Source organism: Cupressus sempervirens, chromosome 8 (genome assembly GCF_028749045.1).
Source record: "Cupressus sempervirens isolate cs-2001-9-10 chromosome 8, ASM2874904v1, whole genome shotgun sequence".
Lineage (NCBI taxonomy): Eukaryota > Viridiplantae > Streptophyta > Pinopsida > Cupressales > Cupressaceae > Cupressus > Cupressus sempervirens.
The window spans coordinates 155,252,399-155,278,173 of NC_143125.1; the positions used below are offsets into that span (position 1 = coordinate 155,252,399).

Below are 25,775 nucleotides of genomic sequence, written 5' to 3' on the forward strand. Positions count from 1 at the left end.
CATTCTTTTTAAATTAAAGTTTTGTATGTCATGTTTTTTTTTACTTGGAAGGGTTTTCCACAAGAATTATGGTGTTAATGTTTTAATGACCACTTTTGTTAAGTTTTTTTATTTAAATGGGTTCATGTTTAAAAGGGTTCAAGGTTTTAAAATACTGATTCGCCCCCCTACCCCTTCAATTGCACTTTTGCAATATCACACTTGCACAATAATGGGTGTTATTCCTGTCCGATTTTCGTGCCAGCTTATGTGATATCACACTTGCATGTGGAAAATGATTGTAAGCATATATTTTTAAGGCTCATCACCGAGGGCACACCTGGACATAATGTTGTAATGTGGTGTTAAAAGTTAAAACACTTTGATGCCATCAACCTCTAGATTGGATAGGGAATCTGCTTCCTTATTTTTCTAACAATAGACATTGTTTGCATTGTTTTCCTCCATATGCAACATGAGCCACTTGGCCCCTTCAAATAAGGATTTGAGTTCTAATCCGTCTAAAGAATTTGTTCTAACTGCATTGATCACTAGGGATGAGTTCTGCTCTATCTTGAATTTAGAGATATTTAGTTTTTGAAATGAGGAGCCCTAGGATTAGTGCCAATAATTCTGCCTCATTGTTTGTCCCCTTGGCCAAATATCTAGATGCTCGGGCATTTACTAGTCCATTCCAATGTTGCATAAGACAATTAGCCCTAGAGATGCTTGTTTTACCACTATAGGCTCCATTGGATGCAATTGTACCACCCAAAATGAGGTGTTGTACTATGCCCTTCATCCGATAATAGAATAGGATTATGACTATGAGTAGTTGGGTTGTGGCTACTTTAACTCTTAATTGATTTATAATATCATTATTATGTTGTTGTGTAGTTAGTTAGGTCAATCTAGGGCTTATATGTGCTTATCGAAGTTGGCATGGGTGATATTCTAAGCGTAAATAGCCTATAACTTATTTATAGAAGGTAGGTAGTCTCAAATCATCACCAGATTATCAATTGTATTCTCATTGGAGATATTTTGAGGTTTTCCCTCTCAAAGTGGCTTGTTATTCTCAGCCATTACAAAGTGTTTTCAGTATGTTACTATGTTTCATATTATCTTCATCTTTTGCACAAGTTATTTCATATTGCAATCACATTAGAAAGCTCTGAAGTGAGGCAATCCTGGTTTATGCTACATGGGAGGCTTTCTTAATGTTGATCCTTCAAATAGTGGCTTCTTTTCCACTTTTATTGTTTTCTAGATAATTGTAAAGTTTGTGGTTTCTACCATAAGCAGTTTCAGAATGCTCTTAATTCCTAATAGATATTTTTGTCATTTAATAGCATATAATTCTTTTTTAAATACAGATGATATTTCAGTCCATTTTTCCAAATTTATTGCAAAATCTTTACATCATTGCAAATGAGAAGCAAAGAGCAATCCTACCAAAATTCTTTTAATATATCAACTATATCAACTTTATTATTTCTGTATCTGTTTGCAGGAAATTACGCAATGTATCAAGGAAGTTGGAATTGCTTTTATGATGTCTCCAAAATACCATCCAGCAACCAAGCTTGTAGCTCCCATCAGGAAGGCCCTTAAAATAAAGACAATTTTCAATGTTTTAGGCCCCATGCTGAATCCAGCAAGGGTTCGTTATGCTGTTGTTGGTGTATACAACGAGAGCCTTGTAAGTTATATCATTGTTATTGTTTATAATTTTTTACTTCTATTTTATATTGCTTTAGTGTTTCTTTGTTAAAAATAAATTGAGAGAAGTTGCATTGTTGTAGTTATAATATACTTTAGACAGAATATTTTTTGGTTTTCTAGTTCGTATGCAATACTTGAATGAGCTTTAGTGAAGAAAAGTAGAGGAGAGTATGTGATAATTTGCAAGCCTTTAATAATGAGTCGATGTCATCTCTGGATGCACAAGAGCTCTGTTGTAATTTTTGACTCATCTCAAGATTGTATTGTGTAATGAAGGAATGATTTTTGTAACTAGCTTCTAGTTGTAGTCAGCCATGGATTGCAGACCGGTCTTCCTCACACATATCCTGTAGTAGGCATCCCTGATCTGCATATTTTTTTCTGCTTGTCTTGTAACAGATATGAAGATGGAATACAAATTCAAAAGTGGACACAACTAATAACTAATGACTGGAAAAATAACGTAATTAGCTTCACAGAAAATTTCACAACTAAACAACTGTCGTGTTCAACTTGATAAGCTCTTCATATTACATAGAAATCTGATTCAAATAAGACAATATACAGAAGTCTGAGCATAAACAAATGCCCTTCAATTACGGCTAACTCCTGATATTGCAACACAATTCATAGCTATTAAAGCCCTTGTCACCGTCCCAACATGTAATAAAACAACGGTGTCAAGCTTTGGCTTTGCTTCGACACTTCGATTGACTCTATCAATCACCAGTTTCCCCTATTGGTGTTTTGAAGCGACACGGTTCCAAATTACCCCGATGAGAACAAGATACATCTAGGGGCAGCTAACTCCCATCTTCAACATACCATTTCAGACACCGGGCCAACTATAAGGCTAGACCCTTCTTCTACTTCAGGCTTTGCAAAACCTAGGCAAGTGAACCTCAGATTCAATTTATATGGTACCAGTGCTAAAACATATTCCTGAATCTAACAAAGCAGATAAAACCTTAATCTCCTATACTTATGCAATAAAAAAGATGTGCAGTAGCAAATTGCAACTCTATGAAATTCACAAGCTGAATGAGGGCATCCTTTTCAGCTCTTCAACATGAAAGGGAAGTATATTTGATTAATGATGTTGAATATCAACAAAAATCCCAAATATGCAATAGTAAGAACAAATGATCCTGTAGCTGATCAGTGCCTTATCTATTGGGCAATTCCATGAATCAAACACATACATCTGTGATATCAATGACGTATTCCATACACCAAGATACCAAATCTGTCTAATCACTTTGTGAATCAAATATCGTTGTTCATAAAGACCTCATTCTTATGAAATATCCTTCTCAAATAACCAGCAACCCTGTCAAACACATCAAGCATTTACTTGGCCCTTTGTTCCAATAGCAAAACATATCAGATATACAACCTTAAAGGGATGAAAATGGGTCTCGGTTTTTTGTCCCTAAACCACATAAGATTGCGAATTACAGAGGTAGGAGACGAGAATCAGAATGAAACTAAGAGATTCTTGCCCATCTGTATTCATTTCTTTGAAACTATACATCCAGATGCATGAAATTAAAAACATAAAAACACCGAACAGATCAGAATTAGCTATGTTATCTTCACTACTGTTGTCATATAAGAGAAATATGCTGAAGAATAATGTTGGAATCACAGTTCTGGATCCAACAATGTGGTCTCACAAACAAATTGGAACCAACAACGAGGTATCACACTGAAAATTGCCAACCCTTACAATGGATGAGAAAGAGAAAGATATAGACAAGGAATGAATTCCCGGATCTGATTTGAAGACATGTGTCCATTTGAAATTCTATCCTCTGCTGTTGTAAAACCTCTCTCCTCTTTCTATCCTTGAAATCTGATTTAGTTTTCATCATTATTATGTAACAAACTTAGAAATATCTTTGCTGAATGATGAAAACCCTTATGCAACCAAAATATTTGAAATGCATCATGGAGTGTTGATAAAATCTATAGTTAACTATCTTGGAGGTAACCAAACTCGACCCTATTTGCATTTTTACTTCCTTTTATGTTCATTTAGTTCACTACCCTGCTGGAAATCAGATTTGAACTGCCCCAATTGAATGAAACTACAAATTGGGTGTCTGAGACAAAACCTTCTGTAACTTGAAAAAATGGCTTTCTGTACGAAAACAAACTCCAAAAATGGAAAGTTTGTCTTCTCCCAGTTCTGGCGATACATAATATGCCTATACTAACCTACCGAAAACTCCCAGAAAGTCATTTTGAAAATTATACCTCTATTGAAGGTCTCTGATCTGCACTTGGCCATTTTAAAATTTTATCCAAAATTTAAAAGTTTCCTAAGTTGGAACTTTATAATATATCCAGTTTCAATTTATAATTGATGTACGTGCTCCTTTTTTCATAAAATTAATTTTTAAAAAAATCATTTTTATCATTTTGGATTTCTAGCTCACCCATGAATTTTGGGTCAACCCAGTTTGACTGGGCTGCCACATGGTAGCACCTTATTGGTCGACCTCTACCACTGGGTGCCACGTGGCAGCTCCTCATTAGCTCTCGGACTGCTGCATCACCTGCCATGTCATGTCATCGCCACATCATCACCACGTGGCACTCTATTATTGGTCCGAGATCTGCACCCAACACATCACCACGGACCGGGGCCCGCTGCCACATGGCAGCTTGGCGCTTCCCCTCTTTACTTAACCTCCTTGCATCTTCGTGAAGCGGGGAAGCGCTAACCATCAAATCTCACCACGTGGCGAAATCTGACGCATCCATCTCCATGTCATCATGGCGGTGCAAAATTATTGCATGGTCATCTCCAATTGGCAAGCCATGTGGGGTCCATCATGCACTCTTCGGCTCGGTGGCTTTACAAAAGTGTCCAACTTAAAGTTATTTAGGCTTAGTAGATCTTTGCTATTTAAAAATTAAAAATGTTCCCCATTTCGCGAATGTGGGACTAATGACTCATCTCGTCTCCTTGTCTCAGCAAAAAGTTTTATTAATCCTGCCATGGGCCACCTCTAGCTTCTTCAACGTTGACTACTCACTTCATTCGGCGTCTCCTCTTCACACATTCTGTCCCTTGCTATGTGGTTGAAAACCCAGGAAACCAAAGATCTTGTTGGTTTTTAAAAAAAAATCTCCCTTGGCGGCTTTGCTTGATGCCTTACTGCCAACGTGGAGGTTCTTCTTTGGATGGCTTTCCTCGTAAACTATGGCCTATTCCTGCCGATGCATGGGCTTTCTTGATTGTTGTGGTGGTATTTTATCAGCGTGGAGATCCCTGTTGTTGACTTTCGGTTATCATCATGCTTTGTCTCTTAATAACCCCCTTCTTTCGCAACAGGGCAATGTCCTCTACCCTGTCGATCAGGCAGTCCATCAGTTCAATGTATTGTGTCACATTCTTGGGCTGATTGGGGTCATTGAACTCCAACGCAAGCACATTCCTCATCATCACTTCTGTATAGATGTCAAAAATCACAATCTTGGGACCTCCTCATCAATTGCTTGTTGATTTGGAAGCAAACTCAACTTCGCATGTGTACAAAGAAGTGAATATAATGCAAATGTCACTCCTCCATTGTCATCTGCACTCAAAACAATGACAACATAATTAAAGGACTCAAAGTGAATGTCCAAAAGATTGTTGAAAAGACCCCAAATATTGTCTCTTCATCCATATACCCATGCAACTTCCCTTTAAAGATACTTTTGTAGACATAAAGTGGAGATATGCTCAAATCACCATAAAACACCCCAAAGCTTTGGTAAGCCAAGAGCAAAATTGATTTGTAATAACTCTTCCATGAAACCTGCGAGGTCGTTGGGGACGAAAAATACACATTACGAATCTGATTTCGTCCAAACTAGATTTGAATTGGATTCTTGCCTTGTCGAGCTCTATTGCGTTTGGCATAAAAAGGCCACCTTATTTCATTATATTTTTGTTCCACCTCTAGCACTTTATTTCAAATGGTTTTGGATCAGAGTTGAGAAGCTTCATAAGGCCAGATCACCCATAGAACTTGGCTAGGAAAATTGTTGCATTTGCTTCGCATCCCTAATAGAGAGCTCGAAATCACTTATAAGATGGTGACACGCAACCAATCTTGCAATTTTCTTTGCATTTTCTCTTGTAAGGTCTTGGTCCTTAATGAGAATTGTATAAATTCCATCATACTCCAAATTATCATGACAAAGCACCAATAAAAGGTTTGCACATATTGTTGAATTGATGAAATCAGTCGAGCCCAAAATGGGTCCGGCTAATTTTTTTTTTCATTTTCGAACAATTGAACTATCAAACCGATCTATTGAACTCGTCATACTAATTAGGATCAAGTTCAACTATTGAATAATCAATTAAAACTCATTTCACATCTTATCCGCAAACTGTCAACTATGTGCCAGGAAGTCCTTTGACCGGCTTTAAAAACTGACTGAAACATCTGACCGGGCTCTGAAATCAGAACTATTGATTCTTTGTCCCACATTCTTGTACCCTGTCGAATCTCGTCTCATGACGAACTCTCAGTTAGAAGATATTGACTGTCACAGTTGCCCTCTTAGAATTGCTTGCAAGAAAACATGTCAAAAAACAATAAATTGCGTTTTGTTTTGGCTTCAGAAATTGGGCAAATTGACACTTGGGGGAATGGAAACTAGGACATTGGTTTACTGTCATGAGGACAATATAAATCTGCGATTAGGACTCATGACGAATAACTGGACGAGCGGTCAAAGTGGGCTACTTAGATTTGTAGATTGGAAACAATGGCAGAAAAGCATTTTTTGCGAATGGAAAGGACCTGGGGAAGTATGCAGATGGACTCGTCAAGGCTTGAAAATTGACACATTTAAAGTATTTTCAGAGGAGAACACGATGGTATAATCCATTCGATCTCACCTATCACGGATTAAGAGATATGACATCACGAACAGGGTACTGACCACTCTGCATTTCTTGACACCAGTAAAAAGTTACAACTTACATTTGGAATCGTGTTTGAAAACTGATCAAATGGATTCGTCATAAGCTCAAAATTGAAATATAGCAAGTCTCTAACCTCTAGAATGCAATGCAAAAGGAGTTTTAGCATTTTGACCAACTGAGTTAAAGTCATAACAAGTCAAATAGGGCCTCCCATAATTCTGAACAATTCACATCAGCATGACATCAATAAAATGACCAATTTTGAAGGATTCAAAACCTAGTCAAATGGATTCTAAATGACTCAAAATTTGAAACATAGGTTCTTTGATATGGATACTAAATACTCCCAAAGCGGCGAGTCATGAAACATTACTGGGTGCGAGATATTCAATTTCAAACATAGCCTCCTATCGATATTTGACACTTAGGCAAAAATGCAGAATTAGGCATTGCTCAAAATGGGACTTCACGGAATGACTCGGAATGACAATTTATCATTATGGGATGCATAGATGTATTGAATGCAAGGTATTAGAAACATTGAACACCTCTTAGGCCTCGAAAGTATAGTCAAGTACATATGCATTAAAAAGTGCTAAAAGGGCTTGATTTTTTCAATGGTACTCAAAATCAGGGCTGCAATTTTGAGTCCCAACAATGGCTCTGTCTGGGGATGCATGTCCCTTGCGGGCATTGCAAGGATTCAGATCTCTAGAATAAGCAAACCACATACCTGACAGCAAAAATTTCTCTCTTGCACAACTTTATTAAAAACAAGAAATCTACTCCTATTATGTACAAATGATGGCCCCGGGCCACCTAACTTCAACAAAAACCTTTACCTCTGTGATAAATCTGATTTTCATCTGCACTTTTATGCGGTAAGCTGAAAACATTTTTCTCATCAATTCCACCAATTAGATTAGCATCTTGAAACAAAACACTTGGCAAAACTGAATTCACACCTTCATTCTCAAAGTGCATGTACAAATCAACATTAAACTCTATATCATGCTCACTATGAGGAAACAAATCAGCATGCTCATGTAAATTGGAATCATTTTGAAACCCGTCATCCACATATGACTAATGCATGCTCTCAACTAGAAACACAAATGATTCATATTCTACCTTGTTGCAAAAGTTGCATATGTCAAAACTTTGCAACTCACCTTGTGTAACCGGATGTGAAGAGTATGTGAAATCTGATAGCTGCCTACTTGCGGTCATGTTACTGATCAAATCAGATTTATCCTTCTCTAAAACTCCTTCATACTCAAACAACTGATTAGTCATCAAATATGAAAACTTATTCTGAAAGTGCTGATCTAAACTATGCTGATCACAATCATTTTCTTCATCTAACTGAATGTCAACATAAACCTTGAACTTATCTCTACAAGAATTATTAGCACATAAAGAAAATCCATATTTGGATTGATAACTTTTACTGTTTTCCTCTTCATCACATGAAACATCAAAACATATTGCAGCAAAATCAGCATGAGAAGAATTTGAAATCGTATCAAACTTCCCTTTACTAACATCCCCGCATCCAACAAATCGTCATGTGCAAAGACATTTGAGGTACTTGTTGATGCCAGCTTTTATACCATATAACATATTAGCAATTGAACACTTGATACGAGGTATCAAACACACAATTCCTCTCTTGGAAATATTAATGCTCATGGGATATGAGAATAACTCCAATGTTCCTTACACTTGTGGATACTAACTCAGTTTTATCGATGTGATTCGCTGGTAATCACGTAGGTAGCCTAATGTTGTTCATTTAAGGATGACTTGGGATTTTAGTGAGATGGTGATGATTTTGTATGAGTGCTAGGTGATGTTGATGGTGACAGTGATGGTGGAGGGTGTAGTGCCAGATAAATATGATTGCGTGAGGAGGAGGCAATAATGCTTCTAATGACTTCTACCTTCCTAACTTTCTTAGAGTGAAATTTGATTACTCAACTACTCGCTATTCTACTCCTACTCCTATGAATGGAAAAATTAGCAAATGGACGGGGATCAAATCTAATGAAAGCTTACTGGTGGCTCCACCTCCATAAATGCAATGATTCAAAGGAAAAGAGAACTTTACCACACAAGGCTCCCTAACCAACAGCTAAGATGCTAGTGGCCTAGTTATAGATCCCTATCAAACATTCACTAACATCACCATACAATTAGCCATCTACTTCTACTCTAACAACATGAAATGAAATCCTACTTTAATTTGAGAGATGAGAAGAACCATGCAATACACCAAAATGATCATGTATATCCACCAGCATGCAAGTCACAACAAAGAATAGAGAACAATTTTGATATTATTTTGGCAACAATTCTTCAACATAACTCACTCACAAATGAGAGCAAAATGGCCTTATATAGAGGCCAAAATTACAACCGACGAGAGGGATCAAAATCAAAATCAATGATCCAGATTGGATTCTAGAAACCCTAATTAGGGTTGCCACCCCATCGGCCAATGAGAAGATGCCACCTCATCGATGGACCAATGAAAAAAGTGGAAAAGTGACAACCAATGAGAAGGCACCAAAATGGTGGCCAATCAGAATTAGACACTTGTCCTATCCTAGAAGAAAAAGAAATTACCACTTGGGCTTACATCAAATGATCTTCTAATATAATTCTCCCTTTTTCTTTCATTCTTTTAGCTAAGGCAATGAACTTAGCTACCCTTTCGTTGAATTCTTCCATGGGAGGACAGAGTGTATGCTTTATCTTGAGCTCAGTCGATTTCATTATGTTGTTTGCTGCCTATAGTGTCTTCTCATGATCCTTCTCATACTCTTTTGCAAATCTGATAAAGGCATTGAGGGAGGAAAGGGTGCCCAAGTGTTTCTTCTTGATAGCAACCTTTCCTAACTCATCCAATCTTGATCCAAGTTTTCTCTCGTTGATATCCTCTTCTCTAATGTCTTCAAAATCAAGTGCCACCCCAATGCCGTTCATCATGGTTGAAATGGAAGTGTCGACGCTTGGGCTGTGACGTGCAACTGCCTTCTATATCTCTTCAAGTGTTCTCAATCTAGTAGTCGAGGCAACAAACTAAGATTCAACCGTACTCAATCCTCTTTCATCAAAAATGATGGATTTACTAATCAGATCAAATCTAGATGCACACTCCATAACCAGTTCTGGACACGGTAATGTAGGAGAAAAAGCTGCTACATGTACAATTCCGCTTCTATATATCTTCTTTGCCAAGGGGGATTGTCCTTCCTTTAGTCTGTCCTTTACCTGTATCATATTTACTATATCGACATTGGTATCGGTTATTTGCCTCATTTTCGAGAAGAAAGTTGTTTTGGGTATCATATCCTCTTTGCCTTTTTTAGTGTTTATTTCCTTAGGATTCTTGCTTGGATTAACATCTACTATCTTGTCAATCTATGATGGGATGGTGAAGTGGTGGATGATGAATGCAAGAAGAACCAAGGGAGACAATATCTACACAAAAACGAAAGAGATAAATCAGCTTAAGGACCCCTTTCAACTCTAAATGATTTGAAGTTACCTTTACCAATAGCCGAGTCTTCTTTTTGGAATTTAGGATCAGAATTTGAGAATTTCAACCCCTTGCAAATTTTGAGGCCCTAGCTGGGAAAATCATAATTTAGTGCTCTTGGAATTGTCCACTATTTGCCCAAAAAATCAGACTTTTGATCACAATAACCTCCTCCAAATAAAATTGCCCAAATTTGGGTAGAAATTGCAGCTCCTTGGCAAAAATCAGAATTTGCAAAAAAATCGCCTAGCAAAGAGAAGTTTCAGATCTGCCCTAGAGAAGCCGCCATGCATGAGAATTTTGCCCTAGGAAAATTGCCAAAATGAAAGTGCTTGAATATGATGGATCTTGCTGCTTTTGAATACTGAAATTCGCCAAGAAAAAGTGCAGATTTGCCCTCCAAAAATCGCCAAACATGGGGAAGCAGCTCCAAACTATCTTAAAAAACTTGCCAACATAATGCCAATCTGCCCCAGCTGAAAGAAAAATCGCCCAAAGGATGCCAATCTGCCTTAGGAAAATCGCCAAAGAAGAGAAAAAAAAAATCTGCTCTTAGCCAAATTGCCTAAGCACCAAAGAGGAGTGAGGAATGAAGAAATAAAGGGGAAAAGCTTCCTCTTATAGCCCACTTGCCTCTCCCTCCTAGCTGGCTGATTGGGATCTTGGGAGCAATAAATAAATAAATTAGAACACAAAACTGACCCCCAATTAAATGCTTAGCCAAAAATTAACTTTGCCAAAATGAAATTTACTTTTTTTAAAATTGCCAATTACACCAAAATTGCAAAAAGAAAGTAAATAATGTCTTGGAGATGTTAAATGTTTTCATTTAATGACGATTTAGTAATTAATATATCATTAAAATCGGATTTTGGCTAGCCAAAAGCCATTTTTTTCAACATTAAATTACCAATTTCATCAAAGGCTTAAAAATTTTCAAGGCAAATTTAATCCATTTAAAGCCAATTTTTTGCAACTCAACTCAAATTGATTTTGCCAAGCAATTTAATTTTTTGACAAAAATAAAATCATTTCTAGAGTTTAAAATTGATTTTGCAATTTGATTTCATCTTCGCAAAAGAATTTTTTTTTCTCACCAAAGAAATTCAAGATTTTCCAAAAAATTCAAATCTAACAAAATTTCATGTTTTGAAAATTATTTAAATTTACACAATTATATCCAAATTTCAAAAGAAATCGTCTAAGTACAAAATTGACAATTTTATCCTGACAAGTGTTGCTCTTTGAAATTTATTCGGCCTAAGGATGAAATTGACCACTCTGGAAAATCAAGCTAAAACCTAGGTGAAAATAGATCTAACCTTTCTCCCTCTGGGCTTAAAGGCGTCCAAGACTTAAAGTTTTCAAAAATCAAATCAAAAAATTTGGACAACTTCAAACATTTGTCAAGGCCACTGAAAAAAAGGGGGTCCCCAAAGTTTTGGGGCGATGGTGTGAGAACCTTCGGATTCTACATTTCTTTCCACATCAAATTTTGGGAAAGTAACTTGACTGAATGAAAAAGCATTATGAGGGAAAATATGAGCATCCTTAGAAACACTTACATACTTTTCAAAATCACAAGCCAACAAATATGAAATTTCATCAGGTCTCAAGAAGACTGCCTCACAAATCTTCTCCTAGCTGTGATTATCATCCAGATGACATGAAGAACTTGCAACTGCAAAATCATTAGTATAAAAATTTGCAAAATCAGCATTATTACAACATTCTTTCTCATCATGGCAATCACTACCTCTATTGCTGTTATAAATTTTTTCAACTTCATATTCATTGTAACAAAGTTTATTTTCACTTTCATATCCATCTTCCTCATGCTGATTATAATTACCCGATTCATTAACATTTGAATCCACCTCTTCACATTCAGAAGACAAATTATCTTTCTCTACGAATTCATTAGATTCATTGCTACCTTGACTTTTAGCACACCCGTTATTATCATTAGGAGATATATCATGAACTCTATAATTATCACTTTCCATCTCCTAATGAATCTTTCAACTTGCAAAAACCTTTGTAATCTTATAGGTGCTGGCCAATTAACTGAATCAGGCACTAAAACATCAAGGAAAACACTAGGTAGAAAAGATTCCTCAGGTCTAGCATGAAAACACATCTTGCTAATTACTGATTTAATCTTTAGATAACATTGTTCGGCATTTAAACCTTGAGTACTTCCTACTTTAATTCTTATAACACTGACAATCTTATTATATATCAGTCTATTCAACATAGCAATGTTGTTACTTACAGTCTCTAAACTTTCAGAACTTGGCAAACTAATCTTAGATTTGAGATCTGACTCCATCATAAAATAAAATTTCTACCTCTTTCTTTTAGTGCTGAAAATCACTGAATAGAGACAACCATTTTTAACACTTGACTTCCATGAAAGAGAAACATGAAAATAAAAAATACCTCTAGTGTTGATGCTAAACTTTGATCTGCTGATTTGGCATAGGTGCAAGACTGAAATTCCTTCACAGCACTAATCAAAGCTTCGTAGAGCTGCCACCTCCTTGCTAGAGGATAAAGAAATCACTGCTGTGATTCACTTTTTTACACTTGTATTTCTTATAACAGCAGATTGCAACAACTCTATAAAACTTATCAAGAATTTAAAACTTCCTTTTCAAGAAACTACCAAAAGCTTCAGATTTGCCCATACAGATGAAAGTCCTTCAAAATTTTGCAATGAAATCAACTAGGAACAAACTGGTGCAGAGATTGAGAGTTGCCACTCACACTTTGTGAGAAATAAAACATAATTTGTCATTTGACAAATCTGAACCAGAGTTTCAGATTTAGGAGAAATGCAAATCAACAAATCACTCTTGTAGATTTACAAACTTGGAAAAGGGAACACAAACTTATTGTTCATTCTTGACTTTGATTTTACAACAACACTTTTGAAAACAAAAATCTGGCTGAATTGATTGAAGATGAACACTCTTAACAACACAATTTACACTCAACCTCAAAGCTACTGCTGCAAATGGATAAAAGTTCACCGGGAGACATGAATATTTAGCATAGATATGGAAAACACTTCATAACCTTATTGCTGTAGAAAACTTTGCACATGCCTTTCTTTTAATCATATTGAATTTCTCTTTTAGATTCGATACCTCCCTAGTAGAGTCACCATTTTGCTGGTGTTTTGAAATGACACGGTTCCAAATTACCCCGATGAGAACAAGATACATCTAGGGGCAGCTAACTCCCATATTTAACATACCATTTTAGACACTGGGCCAACTATAAGGCTAGACCCTTCTTCTACTTCAGGCTCTACAAAACCTAGGCGAATGGACTTCAGATTCAATTTATATGGTACTAGTCCTAAAAAATATTCTTCAATTTAACAACGCAGATAAAACCCTTAATGCAAGATAAAACCTCTTGTCGCTATTTGACACTTAAGCAAAAATGCAGAATTAGACATTGCTCAAAATGGGACTTCACGAAATGACTCGGAATGGCAATTTATCATTATGGGATGCATAGATGTATTGAATGTAAGGTGTTAGAAACATTGAACACCTCTTAGGCCTCGAAAGGACAGCCGGGTACATATGCATTAAAAGGCGTTTAAAGGGCTTGATTTTTTCAGTGGTACTCAAAATCAAGTTTGCAATTTTGAGTCCCAACATCCCCAATACTTTGTTTGAATGTACCATAGATGTTCTCCAGCTAAAACATCCACTCCAGACTTCAGCAATCGATAGGAATCAGACCATACTTATTCGCAATCTCAACCATGATCTCTTAGAATGACGCCCAACTTTGTTTGCAAATAGTGAATGGTCTGCGAACAACATATAAAGTCCACCCATATCATGCTTGGACTGTGAACTATTGTTGAACAACAACTAATGGCATACATCTCTTAACTCAAAGCAGAACTGCATGGGATTCAAGCTGCATATATATATATATATATATCTTATAATCTGTGATCTAAATCTAAAAGCTCTATCTGATTGTACCTTGGAACCATTTAAACATATTTGTGCCAAGGATATTTACTCTTTGGGCACAAAATAATATCTATCTATCTATACACAGTCATACACACATACATATCGATTTTATAATCTGCGATCTAAACCTCAAAGCCCTATTTGATTGTATCTCAGAACCATTAAAACATATCTATGCCAATGATATTGACTCTTTGGGCACAAAATAATATTCTTCAAACACAACAGATATAGCAATCTCCAGACTGTGTATTGCAACAGCTTAGAGACTGTTGCAAAGAGGAATTTCATCCTCCAAGTCCTTGAAGATGAACTCTCCAAACAATTTCACAAGCTTTCAATTCATCCCAGCCTACTAAAAATGAAATCTTAAGAGTCTTTTATAACACCGATGAGACAGGTCACACACTTCACTAGTCAATGTGGGATAGATAGGAATACATCCTTTGTACTTTTAGGTCTCCAAATACTTTAATATTGGGAACACTTAATATTTAAATAACTCCCTTTTACGTTAATCCTCATATCAATAAAGCTAAATATGTTTAATTTAACTTTATCAATTATCTTTATTTACAAATAATTACATAATTTCAATCGATATAAAAATCTCTAGTTGATATTACACAATGACTATCACCATGATATTATCCAAAACACATTGAAGATATTGAGTCTGGACTAACCCGACTTACTATAGTAAGTTCCCCTAAACCTTACCAAAACATTACGGATTTGTTTGTAACTGAAACTGCCTAGTTAGCCCACGAGAACTTGTATAAATAGGCTTATGACAACATCATACTATAAGTACTAGAAAAGGTGACATTACAGTTTGCCCTTCTCAATATTGGTTGTCCTTAAGCAATTTCATCTCCAAGTGTTGTAAAATCTTTTTATTTTCCCATGTGGGATCTTGAACTGGGAAATTTGACCATTACAACAAGTCCACATACTCCTTAATAGTCCTTTTTTGAAGTGTCATCTCTTTTGTGTTGTAATGATAGGCTTTGCAATCAATATCCTTTCCCCACTTGATCCAAGGGTGATTAATTTGTCAAGGAACCACATTGTGACCTAAAGCTTTCTTGAGCCTTGAGTCTTGAAATATAATGTAAACTTTGCTACTACTTGGTAATTCTAACTCATCGACCACCTTTCCAATGTGCTGAGAAACTCTGAATGAACCATAAAACCCAGGTTCGAGTTTTTTTATTCACTTATCTTTAGGGCAGATTGCTTATAGTATTGAACTCTCAAGTATACCGTGTCTCTCAACTCAAAGCTGCATTCAACTTTGTGTTGAAAAGCATACAATTTTTGTTGGTTCTACTTTGCTAGATACTCTCCTTTAATGACCTCAAGATGTCTCAACTTTCTAGCAACAAATCCTTTGTCTTGGGCACTTTGCTATCATTGAAAAATATGTCCATGAAGTTAGCAGCCTAGAATCATCGTAATGGTCATATGGTAGGTGGCTTTGTAAAAATGCTCACCCAAGTGCAATCATCCGATCTATGCCTTTTGCTACCTTGACATTGCTACCTTGACACATTGTTTTGTATCTATCCTCAACCCACTTATTTACAAATTTTGTTTGGCCACTAGTCATTGGATGGTAACTGGTGTTGGGAGTGAGATCAACTCCAGTCAACTTGAAGAGTTCCTACCAAAATAAACTCCAGAACTTTCTGTTCCTTTCACTCACAATATTTTCGGCCATCCAGTGAAGTCCAAACACCTCTCTGAAGAACATGTTAGCCACCTGTGCTTTTGAATAAGTGGCTGCAATAGGAAAGAGATGTGCAAATTTTGTCAACTTGTCAACCACCATGCAGATGCAGTCCTTAACTCGCACCTTGGAAAATTTTATAATAAAACCCATTGATATACTTTCCTGCTTCTAATCTGGGATAGGTAAGGGTTGGAGTAAACCACCTAGAAAGGTATGCTCATTCTTGTTCTGATGGTGAACTGACCATTCTCTAACATACTTCTGGAATTCATTCTTAAGTCCCTTCCACATGAACTCCTGGATTTGCCTGCACGTCTTGAAGAAACCCAGATGTCCAGCTGATGGAGCATCATGAAATATCCTCAAATCTTCTCCTTATGGTGTAAAGAAGGCTTTGAGTAGATTCTTCCCTTATGGAATATGAGATTACCAATCACTACATGCTTGTCATCTTGTGTAGTGCCCTCTGTCAAATCTGCTGCCCACAAATCGTTTGCATACTCCACTGCAGTCCTCTCTTTCCAATCGACTCTATCTCAACTAAAGAACATACATGTGGCCAACACGAAAGTGCATCCACTACTACATTTTTCTTACTTTTAACATAGTCAATGTCAAACTTGTATGCTTGTAACTCAGTGATCCACTTTTTTGTCTATCATTGAGCTCCCTTTTATTCATGAAGTATTTTATATTGTTGTGATCTGTTTTTAGTTATAAATCTGCCCCCTACCAGATATGATCTGAACTTGGCCAATGCACACATGATGGTCAACATCATCCTATCGTAAATGGAGTGGCTTTTCTCTACCCCTTTTGATTTCCTTTTCTCATAAGCTATAGGATGTTTCTCCTACATTAATACTATACCAATTCCTTCTCTTAATGCATCATACAACTACTCAAATGGTTTGGTGAAGTCGGGTAATGTTGAACATGGACAGGAAGGCATCACCTATTTGAAATGTTTGAAATACCTCCGAGCTGATTTAGAGCATTCAAAGGCTCCTTTCTTTGTCAGATCTATAAGTGGTGTTGATGTCTATGGAAAGCCCTTTGCAAAGCTTCTATAAAAGCTACACAAAGCCATGAAACCCTTAAGCTAAGTGAGACTCGTAGGAGTTGGCCATTCCCACAATGGCTTTAATCTTTTCCATCTACACTAGTGATATCATTGAGGTCTAAAAGCTTTGTCATGCCAAATTCACATTTCAATTCTTTGGCATTAAGGGACGTAGTCGGGTAAACTATGATTCGGGAATAACTAGTTGTGTTAGTAAGTGTTAGTTATTGAAGGCATTATGTCGTGGTGGTTGAGTCCCAACGCTCCAAGCATTATATGTAGGCTTGTCATGAAAGGGAAAAGATATCATCATTATCATATCTCTTGACTAGTGTTACATTGGGATGCATTGTCGCATTATGTACTTGAGAAGATATAAAAGGAATGAGCAGTGTGGTTTTTGAACATTTTGTTGCATTTATTTTAGTGTTATGTTTTTCCATTACTTTTGTAGCATGTATTGAAACTAGTTTACTCGTGACAGTAAACATTTGGCACCGTTGCCGACCAAATCTGGGAAGTGACGAAGGTCATGGAATATAGTGGATAAATGGGACTTCTTATTAATGAAAATAACATCAACAACGACAATGGAGTTATAGAGCTCTTTGAAGGGGAACATGCCCTAACCACGAACTTCCACATTTTGTTTTGGGTGACCATTGAGTCAGGGAGTCTGTACAGGAGGAACTCACCAGAGATACCATGTGGGACGCATTGAATGTAAACCCTGTTGTGAATATGTTGTTGCATTAGCTACCCTGTTTATTAGCACAAGCATCCCTCGCTCAGATGGACCAAAGGGAAGAAATCAAGCGGGAACAATGCTGATAGTAGATCTTGCGAAAATTTGCCAAAAATAACCCTTGGGAGGAAGAACACGATGGAACCCAGTGAAGGACCAATCTATGAACTATAAACCCTTGAGAAGGTATAATAAAAAGGAAATTGTAAATTTGTAATGACAAGGTCACATAGTTGACCCGCATTGTATAGAAACATGAATTAATAAAAAGTCTTACTTTTAAACATAATGTTTGTTAGAGAATTGATGCCCAATTTATTGAATAAAGATAGGAATAAGAAGGAAAAATCAGATGCCTTGGAAGCCATGCACGAAGCTCTAACCTTCGCACAACAAGTAGAACTCCGACTGAGGTTAAGGCAAATTGCTGAGGGACAACCAATTGAAGGGTTGCCCAAAGGGGACTACAGAAGTGTCATGGATGGTGATCATGGGGGGGTTATGAGAGGTACAACAACTGAAGGGGAACACTATTGTTTTCCAGAGCACCAGTGTGTAAGTAGTAATAGGGAATTACTTGAGGAAACACAACAAAGGCTAAATTTGATTGGGTAAACAAGAGAACAGTTTATAAACTTATCTTGCACACCTCAGCTAGATGAAACTTGAGGCGGGAGTGAGGTAAGGGAAGCCCGAAGGGAAGGAGAAGAGGCTAGGGAACTCGATGATGTAGGAGCATCTTGGGGTAGTTGGCAATCCTGTATGTTGGTGTAGTTTTGACCTTGGAGTTAGAGGACTAAGTTGAAGAAGGTGATGCTTGGTCACTATTGGGGTAGTTCTTGGTTCTTGTGTTGCTTGAGGAACTCGGTGACTAAAGAAGCTTGGTGATGGTTGTGGTGTTCAGTTGATTATCTAGTTGGTGGAACCTATGCTTGGTGATGCTTGTTGGAGCTCGATGGATGTGCTTTCTCAGCGATGCTTGGCTTGCTCGGTGGTTTGGCTCACCGAATGATGTTCTTGAGTGAATTGATCGACCAACTTGGTGTATTTAATTCATCTTACACATGAGTGTGACCGGATCAATCATGGGATGTGTGTGGACCTATTTGGGGTCTTGGTTATTTTATGTGCATTTAATGCTTGTATGCCGACTATGCCATATTGGGTTTATTTTGGTTTCTAGACGATTCTATTTGTAGTAGGTTGACTTGTGGTCGTGCAAGTATATAAGGAGGGGCTTGGGTAGTATTTAGGTAGTGTCATCTAGTGAGTGGATACATTGATTAGTAGAGATTCAAGGAAGGAATCTAGAGTAATGAATTTGTGAGTAGAGTTAGTAGCTGAGTGAGAGTTTGAGGAACAAGGATATTGCTTGGTGGCTTGTGAGCACAAGTTTAGATCTTGCTTGGGGTTTCTACTAGATTATTGTTACAAATCTGAGCTAACTATGGTTTGGGTTGGATCTTAAGGTCTTGCAAAACTATTACTTGCTTTGTATTTGGCCGCAACTAGGAAGGTCTTACAACCCAACACATTGCATGTAATTAGTTGTTTATGAATAAAGAAGTTGAGTTTGGTATCAAATCTTGTTTCTTGTGTTGTGTTTCCATAGTTTGGTTATTGCTGGGGTCTTGGACATCCTTGGGGATTCTCTGGGCCATGCACTGCATTAGGAGGTATTAGAGTGAAGGTTAATCTAGTGGGTAATTGTTGGAGCATGGTTATAGAGATTTTGTGCGATTTGGTTTGCAGATTCATGTCCCTGGACTTGTGAGACCTTTCTTGTTGTTCTTGCGAGGTGTCAGGTTGCGATCTAACTTAGTAGCAAGTTGGGTTTTTCACAAGGTGCTTCGATTTGGATTTGTTGTAGAGGGTTTATGAAGATCTTGAACGATGCTTCCGAGAAGATTAGACCCTAGGGTGATTGTAGATCTCTGTGATTGTGTGGAGACTAAAATTTCAAAGAAGGTCAAATTAGACTTCAGATCTGAGATGGAATTGATGAAGAATGATATGGTCGTTGAGATCATGAGAGCTATAGTAGGTGTACTGGGGAATGTAGGTACGGAAAATGGTCATGAGGAAGCTGTTGAAGACTTTGAGATTGCTAGATCTAGTTGTGAGGATAAAACCTATCACGTGGAAAGATATGTGGAAGACAGAACTTGTCGGTGAGATAGACTTGAAGCTCGGTTGAAGCTAAAGGATAAGATGGATGTTTCTAATTTCTCAAGTACTTTGAATCTTGAAGACTTGATTGATTGGATTGGTGAGTTGGAAGACTACTTTGAGTTAGAGGATATTGGAGATCCATACAGAGTGAGGTTTGCACAAACTACGTTGAAAGGACATGCTGCTTTGTGGTGGAAAGAATTGCAGCAAGATAGAGAAGAGGAAGGGGAAATGAAGATTACTAGGTGGAGATTGACGGTGACCAAACAGAAGGCTAAGTTCATTCTTGCTGATTATGAGCTTGAATTGTTTAAGAGGTTGCATAATTTGAATGAAAAGGATACATCTATGAAAGATTATACCGAGGAGTTCTACAAAGTTAACAATTGGGTTTGGGCATAGAGAACTTTCTAAGAGAAAGATGGCTAGATATGTTAATGGTCTAAGATTCAATATTCAGGATGAGATTGGTATGCTGAAGATTGATTCAATTGAGGATGTTTATCAGTGTGCCCTGAAGGCAGAAGATAAGTTGATGAGAAGACATCAAGGTAGTTCTCAAGGGAAGGAGAAGCAGATCACTCGGTGAAGGATAAACAGACTGTTGAGGATGAAACAAAACTTGTTGAGCAGAGGAAGAGAATAGGTAGAGGTAGATTTAAGGGTACTTGTTTTCGTTGTGGGGAAGGACACAAAGCTTTTGAATGTTCCTAAAAGGTTGGTGATTAAAGAACTGTTGCGGTGAATGAGGATGACGAGCTAGTGAATGTGCCTAAGGAAGAGGATAACTTGTTTGTTCGCTGAGTGTTGCTTGGTAAGATGGAGGAACCTTGTTAGGAGGAGTTTGTTCAGGACTCGTAAGTCTGTTAGTAAATGCTGGAATGCGATTGTAGATGGTGGTAGTATTGATGATCTTGTTGTTGAGGAGATGGTTTAGAAGCTTGGTTTGAAAAGAGTGAGATGTCCTTGTCCTTATAGGATTGGTTGGTTACAAGATGAACATGCTTTGGAAGTGAGGGAGTAGTGTCTTGTTGATTTTCAAATTGGATAGTATGTTGATCAAGTGTTGTGTGATATTGTCAACATGAGTAGCTGTCACATACTACTTGGTAGATCTTGGTAGTATGATTGCAGAGTTGTGCATGATTGTGTCAAGAATGTGTTTATTGTTAAGAAGGGTCGCAAGAAGTTTTCACTGATTCCTTTGAAGGATTTAGAACTTGGTAGGAGGAACCTGAGTTTCAATAGGCGAGTTGAGTTCAAGAATATTGAAGGGGTTAGAGATTAGCATGGGAAATAGACCTATGGTACACCAAGAAAGGATGTGAAAAGATAGAGTAATAAGTTTGCCTCAAAATCACTACTCATGAAACATGGGTCAATGAGTTTGACTCAAAATCACACAGTTAAATCCTGATAGCAATATCACAATTTGACTTGCTGTGGAAATTATCTCCTACTTATCAGTTGATGAGCTTAAGGGGCTTTCTAATGAATGGTTCATAAGGCACAACACTTGGTGAAGTTTTTGCAAATGGGGTGGCAAGCTTTGGGTTTAACCATGGAGGATACTCCGTAGTTAAGCGTGCTCGGGCTGGAGTAGTTCTAGGATGGGTGACCTCCTGGGAAGTCCCGGTGCTTCACCCCTGTGAGCATCACCTAGATCCAATGAGTGCTAAGTGTTCCATTTATTCTCATGAGAGATGGATTCATGTTGAATCACTACTCATGAAACATGGGTTAATGAGTTTGACTCAAAATCACACAGTTAAATCTTGATAACAATATCACAACTTGACTTGCTGTGGAAGTTATCTCCTACTTATCAATTGATGAGCTTAATGGGCTTTCTAATGAATGGTTCTTAAGGCACAACACTTGGTGAAGGTTTTGCAAATGGGTTGCAAGCTTTGGGTTTAACCATGGAGGAAACTCCGTAGTTAAGCGCACTCAGGCTAGAGTAGTACTGGGATGGGTAACCTCCCGAGAAGTCCCAGTGCTTCACCCCTATGAGCATCACCTAGATCCAATGAGTGCTAAGTGTTCCATTTATTCTCATGAGAGATGGATTCATGTTGAATCACTACTCGTTAAACATGGGTCAATGAGTTTGACTCAAAATCACACAGTTAAATCTTGATAGCAATATCACAATTTGACTTGCTCTGGAAATTATCTCCTACTTATCAGAGTAATAAGTTGTCTGTTGGTGGAAAGGAGTTGCAAAAGTGGAACAAAGGGAAGAGTGTACAAGTTGATAACTTGGAGGACATGTGTGTGAACCAATTCAGGATTTATGTGTTGAATCATGGAAGATGTTCTTCTGGCTACTAAGAACATGTTTTTGCACCTAGGGTGTCTAATGCAAGAGCATCCTGGGGTAATTGGTAATCCTGTATATTGGAGTGGTTTTAAACTTGGAGTTAGAGGACCCGGTTGAAGAAGGTGATGCTTGGTCACTATTGGGGTAGTTCTCGATTCTTGTGTTGCTTGAGGAATTTAATAATTGACAGGTCTTGTTGATGGTTGTGTTTCTTGGTCGATGATTTTCTCGATGGAACCTATGCTCGGTGATGCTTGTGGGAGCTTGGTGGACATGCTTGTGCATTGATGCTTTGCTTGCTCGGTGGTTGCTAGCGACACTCAGTGGTTTGGCTCATTGAATGATGTTCTTGAGAGATTGGATCATCTGACTTGGTGCATTTAGTTTGTGTTGTGCATGATCATGATGTGGATCGATCTTGGGATGTGTGAGGATCTATTTGGGGTCTTGGTTATATTATGTGCATTTAATGCTTGTTGTAAGTCGTCTATGGCATATTGGATTTATTTGGGTTTCTAGATGATTCTATTTGCAACAGACTTGACTTATGGTCATGCATGTATATAAGGAGGGGCTTGGGTAGTATTTAGGTAGTGGAGTCCAGTGAGTGGATGCATTGGATAGCAAAGATTCAAGGAGAGAATCTAGAGTTGCGAATTTGTGAGCATGTAATGTCCCTTATCTAGACATTAATTTATAAACCTAACTTTGAATATATTTTTTTTCCCTTTTTCCAAGATAGTACTTTATCAAGTTTTTATTCTCTCTATATATATTCAATAGTAAGAGTCACGTCTTTTCATAATATAAAAAATTATATTAATTATATAATTGAATTAACAATTATACATATTATATCAATATATAGGTTTAATTATACATTACATATATTATATCTATATTAATGATATTATCATTCTTAATAGTGATATAAGTATTATTTATTTTATTAATTTTAATACATTATAGTATTAAAATAGTTGATATATATAGTTATTTATTGTTTATATTTATTATCATATGTATTATAGAGCTTAAATGGAATAGTATATATTAATTATCTATAATTGATTATATTTATAATTATATTTTATGTTTTATTTTAATATTTAGTTTTGTTAGTGATACTACTTAGTAATATTTTCTTATAATATTTATTAAAAATGGGGACATGACAAGTTCGCCCCTCTTGATTTTGCCTGACCTCAAACAATAAATATGACCCTAATTGACTCATAGCTTAGATTCCTTGGCTTCCCTGCTTACATATTAAATATCTGAAAAAGTATACATGTTAGTATATGATGGTCTTATGCAAGAATATATGAATGAAGACACAAAGTAGACACATTAATGCATGAAGACGCGATGTAAACACAAGGTAGACATACGAATGCATGAAGACACGAAGCAAACACATTGATGCATGAAGACACGATGTAGACACATAGTATACATGTTAGAATCTTGCTTACAAATTGAAATAAGAAAAGGTAAGGAAATGCTTTACCTCTTTGATCGTGAATGTCATGCTCCTTTCTCCTGTCTCAAAATAAAAAATTCTTGAAGATGCATATTTTTAACAACTTTTCTATAGCTAGTAATATAATAGGGTGTATAATTCCATAGTGGATGGTAGATTTACTACTACTCGAGTTTGGACGCGCTCAGCTTGGGGCTCCCTCAGATTTTTATCCATATTGGGATTCTCTTGCCCCAACGTGACCGCTTTACTCCTCCCCCTATGCACACTCTCTACCCACTAGGAACATGTTTAATTTTGATGTGGATGGTAGATTTATTGCTTCTCGAGGTTGGACACACTCAGCTTGGTGCTCCCTCAGATCTTTATCCATATTGGGACTTTTTTGCCCCAACACGACAGATTTACTCCTCCCCCTGTGTACACTCCCTATCCATCATGAACTTAAGCACAAAGATTTTTAGTAATGTCCCTTTCTGAGACCTTTTATAATTCCAAATTTTTCTTTCCTTGAGTTTGTAACTTATAACTTTTCATGCCAATTTTTTAGTATCATATCTACTTGAGATCTCCCTTTAATTTGATCCTGAAATAATAATTTGACCTTACAATGAAAATCTAAATACATTAAATAAGGAATCTCATAAAGGTCATCTTAAAATCCGAAAATAAATAAATTAAAAGATGATATCACTGTAATGTCTTTGCTTACAATATACTTAGGTTTTTTAGCTTGAGTATAATAATTCCATCTTAAATTGAGAGAAAAATACTGAAAAATATAATTTTATAATGAAATAAAACATTTAATAGAATCAAATCTCAAAGAAATGACTTCTCTTTTTTGAGTTTGTATTATGTTTCTCCTTCATTTTGATCAGCGCATGGCCCTTGATGTAATGTGAAATGGGCCTCTTCCAAACTTGTCCTAAAATAACATCAAAAAATGATGGCGTGAATTAACAACAATGGCCAAATTGGCCCCTTCATTTTGTGATCTATGTTACAGAACATGGGCACCCATGTTAATACCATATTACTAGCTCCATGTGTCGCCACAAGTAAATTGAGTCTCAATTAATCTTATAGTGTCCCCTGCCAAAATGCAGATTCATTGACATTCTATAATTTGGCCAAGTCGGGTTCCTGTGACTTTTAGAAGAACCCATTTCAAGTTGTGTGGTCTGCTTTTGGCATAGAATGTTGACATTAAAACATGTGAAATTTGATGATTGATGGTTGTTTATTGTCGCAGAAAACATTGATTCCACCATGAAACTACATAGGACACCAGCAGTTTTTGTATTATATGAGTCACTTGTTCTTCGGCTGATGGAGCGGTTCTAATTCTACTTGATCATGATTGCATCCGTAATCTCATGATGAAAAAGGCTCTCATGGCATCGTCATCTTTGTCAAAGCCACAAATTATTCACTTAGTTTACTGGAAAATGTGGATGCTTATGCCGATTAAGCTTAGAATGCCAAAATTATCATTTACAGTAATGCCTGTTGCTCAACCCGTTTCTCCTCTTTACTGCTCTGCATCATCTCGCTATCACATCAGTACTGTTAATCCTCCTTTAATCACTGTATGGATACCAATGTTTAATATTGATAATATTGTTCCTGACTTTATTGCTGCTTATCTCCTCTGTCCCAATTACTCTCTTCTAAAATTTGAGTTTTATTTGTTTGATTAAGCGCACAAGATTATATTGACAAGATTATAACCCAACGTGGTTTGGGTTTCTCATTCCCATCTACATTCTCCTTGATATGCTTTTCGATCAAAAGGGTGGAAATTTTATCCTTTGTGAATATTGTAACTAATGATGGAAATAAAAATGGTACGTTGTCTTGTATTTTGTTTGGATGCCTCCCTGTCACTTGTACAGGAAATGAGCTATATTTGACTGTACTGATGAATCAATAGTTTGTATGCTGGTCATATGTGCAGTAATTCAATTGTGATCTGTTGAGCTATCTGCCATCAATTATGCCAAATGATTCGTCTCTTCTCTATATCTTTGTGTCATTAACTATGCCCAAAAAAATTGGATAAT

At 36.9% G+C, this 25,775-nt stretch overlaps 1 protein-coding gene across 2 annotated transcripts in view; it reads left to right on the forward strand.

Moving 5' to 3' along the window:
* Positions 1–25,775, forward strand: part of TRP1 (tryptophan biosynthesis 1) — a 219,028-nt gene that overhangs the window by 88,447 nt on the left and 104,806 nt on the right. For both annotated transcript variants that reach the window (XM_089797068.1, XM_089797067.1), the window contains exon 5: positions 1,493–1,681. In XM_089797068.1, the coding sequence (XP_089653194.1) occupies positions 1,493–1,681 (189 nt within the window). The remainder of the gene's footprint in view (positions 1–1,492; positions 1,682–25,775) is intronic.